Source organism: Oryx dammah, unplaced genomic scaffold (genome assembly GCF_014754425.2).
Source record: "Oryx dammah isolate SB20612 unplaced genomic scaffold, SCBI_Odam_1.1 HiC_scaffold_28, whole genome shotgun sequence".
NCBI classification, from domain to species: Eukaryota; Metazoa; Chordata; class Mammalia; order Artiodactyla; family Bovidae; genus Oryx; species Oryx dammah.
This window is the reverse complement of record NW_024070212.1, coordinates 103391157-103408658: the sequence shown is the minus strand read 5'-3', so window position 1 is coordinate 103408658 and position 17502 is coordinate 103391157. Positions and strand designations below refer to the sequence as shown.

Here is a 17502-nt window from a genome sequence, read left to right as displayed (position 1 = left end):
AGCAGCAGCAGCAGCAGCAGCAGCAGCAGCAGCAGCAGCAGCAGCAGCAGCAGCAGCAGAGGACTGGAGATATAAAAATGTTCCTGAAGGGAACTGATATTGTGCCAGATGACCAAGAGGAAAAAAGAGATATGAATGCAGAAAAAAGGGAGGTATTCTACCAGGGTAATCTAGGAATTGTGTAGTGAGGACTCTGATTCTGATCTCCCTCTTCCAAATCTAATTTTCCCTTAACTCCATTGTCTCTTGTTCCTCTCCCTGTCCACTGGTCACATCTCCGTAGTGGGCTGTCTTTGTTCTGTGAGTTGACATACACCCTGTTGAGCAACTTTTTGATTTTCTTTGTACTCGTCTCACTACCTTGTGCTATTTTACTGCTGGTTTTTTTTCCAGGTCACAGATTAAGCCACCCATTCTCACTGTCATTCTCTCTCCTTTTTCCTCCCTAGTAGTTTTATTCTTAAAGTTCAGGAGCAAGGTGAAAGCATACTTGTTTCAGAATGAGACTAGGTTTGAAATCAAGTTTCTTTCTATGACTGTCAATGGCAAAAATTAACTAGGAACATTTCATTGTACTCCTTTTTAGAAGCTGACTGCCCACTTGTTGATGAATCAGACAAGCACCAGAAAAGCAAAGACAATTTTTTAAATTCAGTTTTGTTCATGTTCAATAAAATTCTGACTGTGGAGAGACTTCATGGTTATAATATGAGCACAAGTCTTAATCCTACAAGAAAAAAATCATATAAATGTAAGTCACATGGGAAGAGTTTGCAACCTACTTTGGACTTTCTTAATTATAATAGATGTTATAATGGAGAAGATGCTGATGAATGCAATGGATGTGGGAAAGCCTTCAAAAAGAAATTTAATTTCATTAGACATGAAAAAAATCATACAAGAAAAAAACTGTTTGAATGCAACAACTGTGGGAAAGCCTACAGCAGCAAGGCACACCTTGTGACTCATCAGAAAATTCATAACAGAGAGAGACCCTTTGTGTGCAGTGATTGTGGAAAAGCGTTTACACATAAACCACAACTTGTGGTCCATCAGAGGCTCCACACTGGAGAGAAGCCTTATGAATGCAGTCAGTGTGGAAAATCATTCACTTGGAATTCTTCCTTTAATCAACACATGAAATCGCATACCCTTGAGAACTCATTTGAATGTAAGGAATGTGGGAAAACGTTCAGGTATAGTTCATCCCTTTATAAACACTCTAAATTTCATACAGGAGAGAAACCATATCAATGCATTGTATGTGGCAAAGCCTTTGGCAACAGTTCTGTGCTTGTTACCCATCAAAGAATTCATACAGGAGAGAAACCTTATGGATGTATTAAATGTGGCAAAGCCTTCATCAAGAAGTCTCATCTCCTTAGACATCAGATAACTCATACAGGAGAAAGGCCCTATGAATGTAGCAAATGTGGGAAACCATTTTCCCAGAAGTCAAATCTTATTGTACATCAGAAAATTCATATGTAATATTTACTTATGAATATGAGAAAGCTTTAATATTTGATAAGTTATTGAGTAGAGACTTCATGGTGAGGAGAAATGCAACAATTTGAAGGAACTGAAAGAATAGATTCCCATAAAAAAAATCAATGCCAGTCATGTTCTGGAAGTGATAAAGTTTTTAGAGGAAAGATCACAGAAAACGTTAATTTATAATGATAAAACTTAGAGCTTGGAAAGCATAAATCAAACAGTCAAGGAATCAGTGAAAACTACATTTAGCATCTCTGATTATTTTATAACAAATTATATAATTATGCAAGTGTGAATATAAAATAAGTTTATATATTAAATTGTATCTATTAAGAGTTTCTGAAGTAAATATCACACTTTTCCTTCCAATCTGAATAGTAACATGTAAGTGAAAAAATGTGGTTTAAGATAAATAGTATGAATTTCAGTAATATTTTCATCCATTCGCTGGCACTTTTAATGGGTATGGCAGTGTTACTGAATCTCAGAGTCTCCTCTTTAATTCTAAAACTTGTTATAAAGATATATAGAATTACAAGTGTGTATAACTTAATATCCATTGAGATGGTGAAAGCAGTTGTATTCTATACACTAAGTGCTCAGTTGTGGAAGAGGAGGTATTTAAAGAAGTATGTAAATAAAACATCTGCACTTCAGATATCCCTGTTCTTTTTCATTGATGTATCCACCTAAGGTGTAAGCATAGTTACCTAGGGTATCATCTGAATTTCATCTTAATAAAGTAGGGTGTCACGATACTTTGCAACTTTCAGGGAGCAAGTTTTTGAATCTATTTTTTGTTTTCTTGTTAAGAGGTTGATACAGGTTTAACTCTTGGAACTGCCTGGGATTTTCCATGTGACAGCACATGGAAAATTTCCATAGGCACTTAAATTGAGTTGAAAAGAGCACTGTTTTTGTTATGTTTTGTTTAGCAACTTCATTTTGGAATGTGACATTTGGTAAATTCCAAATATTCCCTAAAAGGATGAACCAATCATTATTTAAGCTACAGTTTTTATTATTGTACACAATATTCCTTAATAATGTTAAAAAATGTTTATGCCTTTTTTTGAGTTGTGGCAAAACAGCTTGATCCTAAATTCAGAAATCAGGCCTCTTCAAGTTTAGGCTCAGTTCTCAGTTACAACTTTTTTACATTGCTTTTCTTTCATTAACCATGTTTTGAAGAGTAATGTTGAGTAATGATTATAAATGAATACTAGTGCTTTTTTGGACAAGCATACTAGAACTTAAGGATCTAAATTAAATCTTTTAATGAATATTTTTTTGCTTGACTAAACTTTAGTCAGGTTCCTGAAACTTTCTGAGGCTCACCTGCACACTTCCTTAAAAAATCTATTTTTAGCAAGAACCCTGCTAGTCATTTTAAACAGAACTCTCCACTCTGAGTGTCTGATCAGATTTCTCATCCTCCATCATCCTTCAGGTAATGTTTGATTACCATGGCCTGTTTCGGCAAGAATCCTGTTAGGATGATTTAGCCAGAACCCTCCTTTACCCCTAATGTTTTCTCTTAATAATTTTCCATTCACTGACCCCTACCCTACTCCTTGGCTGTAAATACCCACTTGTCCACAGTATATTCAGAGCTGAGCCTAACTAAAACCCCATTGCAATGGTCCCTCTGCCTATCACACTGGTCCTGAAGAAAGTCTTTCTTGTCATTTGTCATCTTTAACAAATGTCATCAAATACCTTTTTTTCTTTAACAGTTTGCCAGTTATTTTAGGAGACTACATATTGTCTATACTCTTTCAAGTTCCCCAAATCTCTGTTACCTTATTTTGGAATTGTCTTCAGAATCAGTTTGCCAGCCACACGGGATTCTGTTTTTGGCCACATGGCATGAGGGATCTTAGTTGCCCACCCAGGATCAGACGGGCACCCCCTGTGGTGGAAGTGCAGAGTCTTAACCACTGAACCACCAGGGAAGTCCTGGGAATTCTTTAAGCAGTTATAGTCATGGAATTTGCCTTTTTTCAACTCAACAGTTTTCTCATTTCCTACATGGAATCCTCATTTTGCCCTGCTTAGTGCTTCCCATTCCCATCCTATCTCCCCTTCCCATGCCCATGCTTCTCATCTGAGAAATTCCAAACTACTTAAGACTATAGGAGGACACATTTTAAGAGGAAGTAGTGAGTGACTTCACTTTCACTTTTCACCTTCATGCACTGAAGAAGGAAATGGCAACCCACTCCAGTGTTCTTGCCTGGAGAATCCCAGGGACGGGGGAGCCTGGTGGGCTGCTGTCTATGGGGTCGCACAGAGTCAGACACGACTGAAGCGACTTGGCAGCAGCAAGCAGGAAGCTCTATTGTTGTCAGCATGATGTGAGGTCCCCTTGGAAGAGCAGCTGTGTAGGCAAGAAATGTGTAAAGATGTGGCAAGAAGTGTGTAAAGATTGTGAATAAAATAAGGAATCTTTAGTTGTGGCATGTGAGATCCAATTCCCTGACCAGGGATTGAACCCAGACCCCCTCCCTGCCTTGAGAACATGAAATATTAGCCACTGGACCACCAGAGAAGTCCCCAAAATAAGGGAGTTTTCACTGTAATACATCAGGAAGCTTGTGATCTAGGTTCTCTAATTTGCTCCCTTCCATACTGAAGCGACTTAGCAGCAGCAGCAGCAGCATAAGTGAAAGAAGGAATACAATAAGCAAGTTAAAAATATATTTCCATTACTAGACAAATATAAACTGCCACCTTGAAAGCTTTTGTCACTGACCTCATTGTCAGGCTGTACAAGATTTTGACAAGAAGAAAACCAAAACAATGCTTAGCTCCATCCGAACACCTCAGATTCCCAGAACTCCCTATTCTATATTCTCTGGCTGAAACAGCCATACACAGTCTAAGGGAGAAATCCCTCAATTTTTCCCACCTCCAAGAGTTTGTCATACATTGAGATTTTTTCTCTTGTTTAACTTTACAAAAAGATCACTGAAAAATCCTTTCTGTCTCTTTTAGGGCATTTTTTCCGCCAGTGATTCTGCTCCATTTTTTCTGTTTATATCAATGAAAAGGATAATGAAAAGAAGAAAACACAGAATGTGGAAAGGGGAGATCTGAAATTAGGAATCCTTGAGTTCTGAAAAAGGATAAGGCCTTATAAGGTGAAAAAATGTAATGTTAACTAGAAAAACAGAAATATACTGTATAACTTAAAAATCTGAAGAGAGGAATAATGAAAACTTCATAAACCCAACAAAGCAGGAAAGGTGAAAGTTGCAGAGAAAAGGCATGATAAATAGAAAGTCCCCCAGTCCCCCCCAAAAAAGGTAGAAACAAAAGCATATCAATAATATTAACTGAAAATGGGTTAAACTCACCCACGATGAGGAAGAAACAATGGTCTCTTATTTTTTTGTTGTCATTCAGTCACTAAGGCATGTCCAGCTCTTTGCAACCTCATGGACTGCAGCGCGCCAGGCTTTCCTGTCCTTCACTATCTCCCAGAGATTACTCAAACTTATGTCCATTGAGTCAGCGATGCCATCCAACCGTTTCATCCTCTGCCGCCCCTTTCTCCTCCTGCCTTCAATCTTTCCCAGCATCAGTGTCTTTCCAGTGAGTTGGCTCTTCTTATCACGTGGCCAAAGTATTGGAGCTTCAGCTTTAGCATCAGTCCTTCCAATGAATATTCAGGGTTCATTTCCTTTAGGATTGACTGGTTTGATCTCCTTGCAGTCCAAGGGACTTTCAGGAGTCTTCTCTAGTACCGTAGTTTGAAGGCATCAATTCTTTAGTGTTCTGACTTCTTTATGGTCCAACTCTCACAACTGTATGTGACCACTGGGAAGACCATTGCCTTGACTATACACGGACCTTTGATGGCAAAGTAATGTCTCTGCTTTTCAATATGCTGTCTAGGTTTGTCATTGCTTTCCTGCCAAGAAGCAATTGTCTTCTGATTTCGTGGCTGCAATCAATATCTGCAGAGATTTTGGAGCCCAAGAAGAGGAAATCTGTCATTACTTCCACCTTTTCCTCTTCTATTTGCCATGCAATGATGGAGGTAGATGCCATGATCTTAGTGTTTTTAATGTTTAGTCTTAAGCCGGCTCTTTCACTCCCCTTCTTCACCCTCATCAAGAGACTCTTGAGTTCCTCTTCACTTTGTGCCATTAGAGTGGTATGTATCATCCGCATATCTGAGGTTGTTGATGTTTCTCCCACCTAACTTGATTCCGGCTTGTAACTCATCCAGCCCGACATTTCTCATGATGCGCTGAGTGTATAGATTAAACAGGGTGATAGCAGACAACCCTGTCATACTCCTTTCTCAATCTTGAACCAATCAGTTGTTCCATACAGGGTTCTTACTGTTGCTTCTTGACCCGCATACAGGTTTCTCAGGAGACAAAAAAGATGGTCTGGTATTTCCATCTCTCTAGGAGCTTTCCACTGGAGAAGGCAGTGGCACCCCACTCCAGTACTCTTGCCTGGAAAATCCCATGGACAGAGGAGCCTGGTGGGCTGCAGTCCATGTGGTCGCTAAGAGTCGGACACGACTGAGCGACTTCACTTTCACTTTTCACTTTCATGCATTGGAGAAGGAAATGGCAACCCACTCCAGTGTTCTTGCCTGGAGAATCCCAGGGACCGGGGAGCCTGGTGGACTGCCATCTATGGGGTTGCACAGAGTCGAACATGACGGGAGCGACTTAGCAGCAGCAGTGGCAGGAGCTTTCCACAGTTTGTCATGATCCACACAAAGGCTTTAGCATAGTCAATGAAACAGAGATAGATGTTTTTCTGAAGTTCCCTTGCTTTCTCTATAAGCCAGCGAATGTTGGCAATTTGATCTCTAGTTCCTCTTCCTTTTCTAAACCCAGCTTGGACATCTGGAAGTTCTTGATATCACATTTTGCTGAAGCCTAGAATGCAAGATTTTAAGCATGACCTTACTATCATGGGAGATGAGTGCAATTGTCCATTGGTTAGCACATTCTTTGGTATTACCCTTCTTGGGGATTGGGATGAGGATTGACCTTTTGCAGTCCTGTGGCCACGCTAGGTCTTCCAGATTTGCTGACATAATGAATGCAAAACCTTGATGGCATCACCCTTTAGGGATTGGAATAGTTCTGCTGGAATTTCATTCTATCCACTAGCTTTATTAACAGCAGTATTTCTTAAGAGCCACTTGACTTGTACTCCAGAATGTCTGGCTCTAAGTGACTAACACACCATTGTAGTAATCCAGTTCATTAAGATCTTTTCTTATTCAGTTCTTCCCTGTATTCTTCCCATCGCAATCTCTTCAGCATCTACTAGGTCTCTACCATTTTTATCCTTTATTGTACCCATCTTTGGGTGGAATGCTCCCTTGAAGTTTCCAGTTTTCCTGAAGAGACCCTCTAGTCTTTCCCTTTTTGTTGTTTTCTTCTTATTAAGCACTTTTTATTATTAAGCACTGTTCATTGAAGAAGGCCTTCTTGTCTCTTCTCGTTTTATTTTGGAACTGCATTTAATTGGATGTACCTTTCCCTCTCTCCCTTGCTTTTCACTCCTTTTTGTTCTTCTGCTATTTGTAAAGCCTCCTCAGAGGACCACTTTGCTTTCCTGCTTTTCTTTTTCTTCGGGATGGTTTTGTTCACTGTCTCCTGTTCAGTGTTATGGACTTCATCCATTGTTCTTCAGGCACACTGTTAACTAGATCTAGCTCCTTGAATCTATTCGTTACCTCTACTGCAAATTCATACAGGATTTGATTTAAGTCATGGCTGGCCTATTGTTTTTCCCAGTTTTCTTTAGTTTAAGCCTGAATTTTGCTATGAGAAGCTGGTGATCTGAGCCACAGCCAGCTCCAGGTCTTGTTTTTGCTGACTGTATACAGCTTCTCCATCTTCAGCTACAAAGAATGTAATCAGTTTGATTTTGGTATTGACCATTTGGTGATGTCCATGTGTAAAGTCATTTCTTGTGTTATTGAAGAAGAGTATTTGCTATGACTAGTGTATTCTCTTGGCAGAATTCAGTTAACCTTTGCCCTGCTTCATTTTGTTCTCCAAGGCCAAACTTGCCTGTTACTCCAGGTGTATCTTGACTGCCTACTTTTGCAATCCCCTTCATGGATCACTGCCTTGTCGTGGCGAAGGGGCTTATGTAACTCAATGAAGCTATGAGTCATGCTGTGCGGGGCCACCCAAGACAGACGGGTCATAGCAGAGAGTTCTGACAAAATGTGATCCTCTGGAGGAGGGAATGGCAAACCACCCCAGTATACTTGCCATGAGAACCTCATGAACTGTATAAAAGGGACATCTTACAGCTCATCAAAAAAATTCATAGTGGAGAGAGACCCTTTGTGTGCAGTGATTGTGGGAAAGTGTTTATGCATGAAACACAGCTCAAGATCCAACAGAGAGTTCGCACTGGAGAGAAGCCTTACGAATGTGGTCAGTGCAGGAAATCACTCACTTGGCCTTACTCCCTTACTGAACATATGAAATCTCACATACCCAAGAACACACATGAATGTAAGGAACATGGAAAAACATTCAAGTACAGATCATCCGTCTATAAACACTCCAGAATCCATACAGGCAAGAAACTGTACCAAGGTAGACAGTGTGGCAAAGCCTGTGCAGACTCGTCAGTGCTCAGCATGGATCAGAGAATTCACACAGGCCAGAAACCTCACAGGTGCACTGAATATGGCAAAGCCTTCATCAAGAGCTCACATCTTCTTTAACATAACTCACATAGAGCAACAAAATAAAGGCAGCACATGTGGGAAATCTTTTAACCAGAGACATGTCTTGTTATCCATCAAAGAAGTCATAAAAACAAGAGAGCTTTGTAGATGTGGGAAAACTTAAAATTAGCCTTTTACTAAAGCAGCAAAGAATGCATTGTGAGAAAAACCCTAGGAAGAGCACATCTGAAATTCATGTTCTGTTAAGTGATATTACTAATTTTTTGGAGACAACTATGGAAAAATTTGAGCTATAGGCAACTTTACCGTACAGTAAAATTGAGGAAGTTGTGAAAAAATTGAATAATTAGGCATCAAACTGACTATAATTGCATATATACTCTGCCCCCTGATTTGTGATGTTCACACCAATTATACAAATGTCTGCATTGCTTTAGAAATTTGTATATCTATAGATTTGACATATGTGCTATGCATATTATACTAATTTATATCTGTTGTAATGGTTGTATTACATTGTGAACGTACTTAATACCAATGAATCGTACACTTAAAAATGGTTTGAGTATAGTAAGTTTTATGTTATGTATATTTTAGTAAAATAAAAAATATATAAATAAACCCCTTCTAAAAGTATATCTATTAATATCTTTGGTAAACACCATCATCGTCTCTTCAAAGCCTAAAATCACCATATACAGAACTGCCAACTGTAAGTGAAATAATATGGTTTCTTATGGAAATGAAGGTCAGCAGTATGAGCTTGATCTCTAACCATTTTGGGGCACTTGCGAATAGTTGCAGCAGTTGTTACTGAGCCTGAACCTTCTTGAGCCTCCTCTTAAATAATAGTCAGGGACGGTCGTGAAGTCTTCTGCCCTGCTCAGCTGAGTACATCATGGAATATGTTTTTGTCTTTATGCAAAATATGTGTGTGCATGTGTGTGTGTGTAGACTTCCCTGGTGGCTCAGACGGTAAAGCGTCTGTCTACAATGCAGTAGACCCGGGTTCGATCCCTGGGTTGGGAAGATCCCCTGGAGAAGGAAATGGCAATCCACTCCAGGACTATTGCCTGGAAAATCCCATGGACAGAGGAGCCTGGTAGGCTACAGTCTATGGGGTCACAAAGAGTCGGACACGACTGAGCGACTTCACTTTCACTTTCACTTTGTGTGTGTATGTATTCAATCCTGATTAAACAGACAATGAAGAAAGGAAGCATCTGTGTTCTGTATTACTCCTAGCACTTAGTACAGGGAAAGAGGCATTTCTCCAAGTAGACAGTCATAAATAAAAGCCATCCTATTCTGCTGGAGCAACTTCATAAGTAGAAGTGAGCCTAGCTGAAGCAGCATATAACTGGAGTACCTAGTTTTTAAAAATTAGGTGTTAAAATATTTTGCAACACTTCCGGAAGAAGATTCTTAAAAATCAGTATTATTGACTAAAATAAAATTAAATTGTCAATATTATTGTTAAAATCAGTCATTACCTTTTTGTTTAGGAAATCGATTCAGAGATATCTCAGACATGTTTGGAAATTTCCAGATGACTAGCATAGGTATCATACCAAGCTATTTTGAAAATCTTGTCTGCTTCCTTGAAGTACTTAGCAACTCTTATAATTTGACATTACATACATTCTGTGTATTCCCTTTAAAAACTCACAGTGATTTTAAGTGAAATTTTTGTAGAGTCCTTAAGCTCTTTCTTCAGACATTTTTGTGAAGCTTAGGTACAGTGTTGAGCTTAAACCTATATTCATAAAATCAGGTTTTCTCTTGGAACCATAAGTTTTTCGATTAAATATGTGAGCTTGGAATTGTTTTTCCTCATTAGCATTCTTGCAGGGTGATGAGCAAAGACATGTGAATGAGAGTAATTTTCTGAATATCCATCAGATCTAAGTGAAACTTTGTTTCACAGAGTTTTCATTCTATGTGCTAATTAAACTTAGGTAACACCAAATCACTTTGTTGTTAAGTCTCTCAGTCATGTCTGACTCTTTGCAACCCCAGGAACTATAGCCCAGGCTCCTCTGTCCGTGGAATTCTCCAGGCAAGAATACTGGAGTGGGTTGCCATGCCCTTCTCCAGGAGATCTTCCCAACCCAGGGATCGAACCTGTGTCTCTCATATTGCAGGCAGATTCTTTACCATCTGAGCTACCTGGAAACTGTTACTCAGCTATAAAAAGAAAGAAAATACTGACACATGTAAGGACATGGATGGACCTTGAAAATATGCTAAGTGAAAGAAGTCAGTCACAAAATATCACATGCTGTTTGATTCAAGTTATATAAAATGCTTAAAATCAGTGAGTTTGAAGAGACAGAATGTAAATCAGTGGTTGCTCAGGGCTAAAAGTGGAAAAGAGGATTTACTGCTAATGGTGTGGAGTTACTTGAGAGGGGTGGGTGGATAAAAATGTCCTAAAATTAGGTTGTGGTGCTGGTTGCACAGCTAAACGCAAGAAGAGCCAGAAAGAAATGGCCAGCAAGACAGAAGTCGCAATCTTCTATTACCTAATCACAGAAGTATAATAACAACCCTAATTCAAAATCATTTCAGTTTAAGCAAATGAAAGGGAAATTAACATTGTTAGTATTTCTTATTCTACTTATTAGAAGCAAGGTCCAGCGTGAACTCCAGACGAAGGGATTATCCAAGGCTGTAATTACCTACCTGGAGGCATGAATATGGCAGCCACGTCAGAAGCTTCGTACTATACACCCATTTTAGATGATTGTGTAATTGTGTGTGCGTGCTCAGTCGTGTCTGACTCTTTGTGACCCCAGGGACTGTAGGCTTCTCTTTCCATGGCATTTCCCAGACGAGAATACTGGAGTGGGTTGCAATTTCCTCCTCCAGGGAATCTTCCAACCCAAGGATCAAGCCTCATTCTTGTGACTCCTGCATTGGCAGGCATGTTCTTTACCACCAGCACCACCTGGGAAGCCTAAAGCTTTTAACAATCTTGGAGTTCACATAGTAGAAGGGCCTTGCAAATGGTCTGAGTGGGTTGAGGGTATCAGCCAGTAGAAAAATATTTGCAATCATGAAAATGTCTGTGGAGGAGGGAAACTCTATGAAGGATGTAGAGGTGGTGAGAGTTATCGAAGAGCTGCCTACCTTAGACGTCTTCAGAGTCCACATGGGAGAGAAACCGTATCCACATGATGAGCACAGTAAGGGCTTCGCCAGATGCTCCACTCTTCTCCATTATGCCCTCCATTCCCATTCAGGAGAGAAAGCATATTGATGGGGTATGCGTGGTAAGAATTTTATGAGTGTGAAACTTGGCATTTGAGAGAGGGCCCATGGGGAGAGAGACTCTATAAATGTGATGAGTGCAGTAAGGCTCCTCTGAGGCTTCAACACTTCATATTCATCTGAGAACCCACACAAGAGAAAATCGATATTAACGAATGTGATATGGACTTCAGTCAGAAAGGAAATACTTTTATTAGAATCTACATGGAAGAGAAATCCTTTATAATCGATGTGATAATAAGGACTGTCAAAACTGTGAGTTACAGACATGAAGCAGAGACACCTATTACAAATATGACAATTGTGGAAGGGAGAGAGTTCACCCAAAACTTCAGCACTCATAATGAAGTTACACATAATGAATTTACATTCATAATGAATATGCATAATGAATATACTCATAATGAAGTTGCATATAAGAAATAAACCATACCAATAACCTAAGTGAAATTTAAATGAAAGTGTTGTCAAGCTTTTTAATGTTGCAAGATACAGAAGCTGTCACCTTAAGGCTCTGTTTATGAAGAAGCAATAAAAAGAAAGTTGAAAAGAATTATTTCTATGGGACACCCTGGCCCCATAAGGAGAATGAAAAAAACTCACAAAGAGTTGGGTTCATATCATGACTTGTCCAGTGGTACAAGATTCTGCCAAGAATATAAATAATCATGGAAGTAGGTCCACAGTGCTGCTTTTCCAGGGTAATGATATCTAAAATCTTGCCTTGATATATGTGAACTTTCCACTTTTACATTTCTTAGGTGAGTATTCTTGTTTCTTACAGTGTGGTTTGCAGATCACCTATATTGGAATTACCCAAGGTGAGTGTGATGTTCAGTTGCTCAGTCATGTCCAACTCTTTGCAACCCCATGGACTGTAGCATGCCAGGCTACCCTGTCCTTCACCATCTCCTGCAGCTTGCTCAAACTCATATCCATTGAGTCAGTGATGCCATCCAACCATCTCATCCTCTGTCATCCCCTTCCCTTCCTGCCTTTGATCTTTCCCAGCATCAGGGTCTTTTCAGATGAGTCAGCTCTGTGCATCAGGTGGCCAAAATATTGGAGCTTCAGCTTCAGCCTCAGTCCTTCCAATGAATATTCAGGACTGATTTCCTTTACGATGGACTGCTTTGATCTCCTTGCAGTCCAAGGGATTCTCAAGAGTCTTCTCCAACACCACAGTTCAAAATCATCGATTCTTTGGCGCTCAGCTTTATTTATGGTCCAACTCTCACATCCATACATGACTACTGGAAAAGCCATAGCTTTACTAGAAGGACCTTTGTTGGCAAAGTAATGTCTCTGCTTTATAACATGCTGTCTAGGTTTGTCATAGCCTTTCTTCCAAGGAGCAAGTGTCTTTTAATTTCATGGCTGCAGTCACCAACTGCAGTGATTTGGGAGCGCAAGAAAATAAAATCTCTTTCACTGTTTCCATTGTTTCCCCATCTATTTGCCATGAAGTGATGGCACTGGATGCCATGATCTTAGTTTTTTCAATGTTGAGTTTTAAGCCAGTTTTTCACTCTCCTCTTTCACTTTCATCAAGAGGCTCTTTAGTTACTCTTTGCTTTCTGCCATAAGGGTGGTGTCACCTGCATATCTGAGGTTGTTGATATTTCTCCTGGCAATCTTGATTCCAGCTTGTGCTTCATCCAGCCTGGCATTTCACATGATGTACTCTGCATAGAAGTTAAGCAGGATGACAATATATAGCCTTGATGTACTCCTTTCACAATTTTGAACTAGTCCGTTATTCCATGTCTGATTCTAACTGTTGCTTCTTGGCCTGCATACAGATTTCTCAGGAGGCAGGTAAGATGGTCTGGTATTCCCATCTCTTTCAGAATTTTCCACAGTTTGTTGTGATCCACACAGTCAAAAGCTTTGGTGTAGTCAATGAAACAGTAGATGTTTTTCTGGAATTCTCTTGCTTTTTTGATGATCCAACAGATGTTTGCAATTTGATCTCTGGTTCCTCTGCCTTTTCTAAATCCAGCTTGAATATTTGGAAGCTCATGGTTCACATATTGTTGAAGCCTGGCTTGGAGAATTTTGAGCATTACTTCGCTAGCATGTGAGATGAGTGCAATTGTGGGGTAGTTTGAGCATTCTTTGGCACTACCTTTGGGGTTGGAATGAAAACTGACCTTTTCCAGTCCTGTGGCCACTGCTGAGTTTTCCAAATTTGCTGGCATCTTGAGTGCAGCACTTTCACAGCATCATCTTTTAGGATTTGAAATAGCTCAGCTGGAATTCCATCACCTCCACTAGCTTTGTTCATAGTGATGCTTCCTAAGGCCCACTTGACTTTGCACTCCAAGATGTCTGGCTCTAGGTGAGTGATTGCACCATCATGGTTATCTGGGTCATTAAGATCTTTTTTGTATAGTTCTTCTGTGTATTCTTGCCACCTCTTCTTAATATCTTCTGCTTCTGTTAGGTTCATACCATTTCTGTCCTTTACTGTGCCCATCTTTGCATGAAATATTCCCTTGGTATCTCTAATTTTCTTGAAATGGTCTCTAGTCTTTTCTATTCTGTTGTTTTCCTCTGTTTCATTGCATTGATCGCTGAGGAAGGTTTTCTTCTCTCTCCTTAATGTTCTTTGGAACTCTGCATTCAGATGAGTATGTCTTTCTTTTTCTCCTTTGCCTTTTACTTCTCTCCTTTTCTCACCTATTTGTAAGGCCTCCTCAGACAGCCATTTTGCATTTATGCATTCCTTTTTCCTGGGGACGGTTTTGATCACCTTCTCCTGTGCAACGTTGTTGACCTCCGTCCATAGAACTATGTCTATCAGATCTAATCCCTTTAATCTATTTGTCACTTCCACTGCATAATTGTAAGGGATTTGATTTAGGTCATACCTGAATGGCTTAGGGGTTTTCCTACTTTCTTCAAGTTAAGTCTGAATTTGGCAATAAGGAGTTCATGATCTGAGCCAAAGTCAGCTCCTGATCTTGTTTTTGCTGACTGAGTGGGGCCTCTCTTTGGCTGGAAAGAATATAATCAATCTGATTTCAGTATTGACCATCTGGTGATGTCCATGTGTAGAGTCATCTCTTGTGTTGTTGGAAGAGAGTGTTTGATATGACCAGTGCATTCTCTTTGCAAAACTATTAGCCTTTGCCCATTTAAGTGTAAATAATACCTTAGTATTTGGTGCATGAAAACTTCAGTGTATATAGTCATCTTATTGGCCTTCAACATATCTAATCAGTCTACAGGTGTGGGGACCAAGGATTTGCATTTATAAAAGCTCCTCCTCCCCTTGTAAGTGATTATTATGTATACCAAAGTTGGAGAACTACTGCTCTATGGAATGTTTGCATAAGGTTAAGAAAAAGAAACAAAATCTTAGGTGGCAATTTACTAGTGTGCTGAACCTACTGAATACAGAAATTTCTACTAATAAATTGATTGAAGTAGGAGGTAAAATCTAAAAGACTTGAAAATGCACATCAGCTGCCAAAAGAAATATTAACAAAGGATTCTCTGACATCACCCAAGATGAGATGGGTGATGACCACAAATGAAAAATAATGGGGACAAGCAACCACAACTCAGCTTTTAAATGATGTTATTTCTAAAGCTTTAAACATGGTTTGGTATGGGAACTTACAACTTGATAAGGGGACTCTGGTATGAGTCTATTATATATGGAAAAAGACAGATTGAGAAATTGCTGTAGTTAAGTAAGATACTGGTTAAGTTGTCCTTAGAGCAATGATGATTAAATTAGAAACATCAGCATAAATTCAGTCTGTCACTGAAATCACTGACATCAGCTTATTTACTGTAAATAGTCATATGGAATGGTATAAACATGCAATTTATAGCCTAATCTGAATCTGTATCAGTGATTTCCAAATGTGCGTGGGCATCAGAATCAACTGCAGCTTGTTAAAAATATAGTTATCTTGGGTTCCACTCCAGGAGGCTGAGATTCAGCATTTCTGTGAGAAGGCCTGACTAAGCATCTAAGTTCCAGGGTTTTGGAACTGCTGTGCTTCATCGTCCTTTTCTAAATGGAATCTGGGCTTCCTCGAAGTTGGCTGATTCAGAATCTCAGTCATGGCAAAGTGGGGTCTGGAATATCCTGTTTAAGGTACTGATGCTGACAGAGTTTCCTGAGGTCATGATTAAGAGGAGTAAAGGAACCGCACAAGAAGAGGGTTCTGCAATTTGAGTTGTTAAAGCCATCTCTGATCGCCCTTACTCAGAGACAATTGAATATGTGGACAAGTACTGTTTAAAGAATGTAAAAATAAATTTTCACTTAGCAATTCCTCACTGAAAGTATGTTTCTGGTTCTGGAACACTTTGCTCTGTAAGTTTTATGTACGCTCCCTTTTCGGACATGGTACCGTAGGAGTGAGTGAGCCCACAGGCTCCGAGCCCCGACTCCCAGGCTCTCTATAGAAACCTTTATATAGGGCTCTGATACTTTGTCAGAGACAGTCCATAGAATTCAATAAGGAGCAGGCGTCTACTTCAGAAAACAGGCTGAGGAGGGCCAAAGAGACCAGGAAGAGTGAGCGCTTGTCAAGGACAGAGCTGCCGTGCTCTCCATCCTGTTCTGATGACATTTTAAGACATTTAACACCTGGTGTCCCTGAAATCAGCAAACAGTTGAGGATGAGGTCGCTTCAGGAAATAAGCCGTGGTCAGGAGAAGCCTCCTCACCAAGCGCTTTCTCAGCAAACTTGTCTGGGACTAAAGGTGAGAAATCTGGGGGCAGAGATAGAGGGGAATCACTCTTTTGGAAGGTCCACTGTACCCTAACAAATAAACAGTTATTTTATTTTGTTTATTTTTAGGAGAGTTATATTTAACTTTATTTTTATTTTTAATTGACGTACAATTGATTTATAATATAATAGTTTCAGGGGTACCACACAGTGATTCAATATTTTTATAGGTTCTATTCCATTCAAATTTATTATAAAATATACACTGTACAATATAGCCTTGCAGCCTAAGCCTTTATTTTAATAATCTACTATTAAGCAACTAATATGATCAGTCTGTAGGTTATCAGTTATGGAGAATAAGGACAAACTATCCCCTTTACATTCTCTGATTCCTTCTGCTGACCTGGGTCACCTGGAACACCAAAGCATATTTGACAAATTCACCATAAGCAGCTGAATCAACTTCTTTATGAAAACTTTCTCCCAATTACGATTTCCTCTTAAATAGGAAATTGTTATTTTTGTTAAAGTCTTGGTTTGTGTTAAGCTTTTCTTTTTTTTTTTTTTTTTTTAATCCAAAATGTGTTTATTGGGATGGTTTCCCGTTCATCTTGATACAGGGTACTTTTAGTGCTGCTTCCGTCTGAAAGAGCATCCTTCTGTAAGCCTTGCTTTTCCTCCTGTATGCTGGCAGAGGACAGTAGAGCAGCCAACACACAAAACTACTGTTTGTGCATGGCTAAAGACGGTGGTGATTTTATAGCATCCTGGGCATTTTACATCCATGAAATAGGAATTGGGGCTCTGCACCAGGCGCTTCTTCTTGTGTTTCCTCTTCTCCTCTTCTGGAGAGGGATGAAGAAGATCCTTTGCGAGAGGCATGTTCTCGTGAGGAGGTCGTCACCGCCGGAAAGGCTAAGCTTTTCAAATTAATGCCTAAGCCCTGGAATGGCTAACAGGTTGCACTTAGGGAGTCACTTTTCTCCTCTACCACCATCCTTATTTCCCAACTCTCAGAAATGTTACCCTCAAGTGATTATAATTGTCATCTTCACTTTTGATTTGTTTTTCTGCCTTTTACCACCATCCTTATTTCCCAACTCTCAGAAATGTTACCCTCAAGTGATTATAATTGTCATCTTCACTTTTGATTTGTTTTTCTGCCTTTTACCTTCATACTGAGCCTTAGAATTAGAAATGAGTAACATCTCTCAGGCCAGGGCTACCCTGCTGCCAAGTAATCTCTGAGAGTGTAGCTCCTGGTAATCCTTGATTACCAGGAATCCTTCTTGTGTGTAGCCCTACACCATCCAGAGTTCTGACTGCAAGTTCTTTTGCTCA

At 39.7% G+C, this 17502-nt stretch overlaps 2 protein-coding genes across 4 annotated transcripts in view; one reads left to right on the top strand and one right to left on the bottom strand.

Moving 5' to 3' along the window:
- ZNF684 (zinc finger protein 684) overlaps positions 1-2155 on the top strand; it is a 27529-nt gene extending 25374 nt beyond the window's left edge. For all 3 annotated transcript variants that reach the window (XM_040231554.1, XM_040231553.1, XM_040231555.1), the window contains exon 5: positions 587-2155. In XM_040231554.1, coding sequence (XP_040087488.1) covers positions 587-1491 — 905 coding nt within the window. In that variant the 3' untranslated portion in view covers positions 1492-2155. The remainder of the gene's footprint in view (positions 1-586) is intronic.
- Positions 2156-16734: 14579 nt separating this feature from the next.
- Positions 16735-17072, bottom strand: LOC120856346 (40S ribosomal protein S27-like). The gene has a single exon (XM_040231552.1). It carries the CDS (start codon positions 17041-17043, stop codon positions 16789-16791), a length of 255 nt encoding a protein of 84 aa, XP_040087486.1. The 5' UTR covers positions 17044-17072; the 3' UTR covers positions 16735-16788.
- Between the last annotated feature and the right edge of the window lie 430 nt (positions 17073-17502).

What these genes read in the sequence shown, in the direction of transcription:
- LOC120856346 (XM_040231552.1), bottom strand. Translation starts at nt 17,043, where the DNA reads ATGCCTCTCGCAAAGGATCTTCTTCATCCCTCTCCAGAAGAGGAGAAG.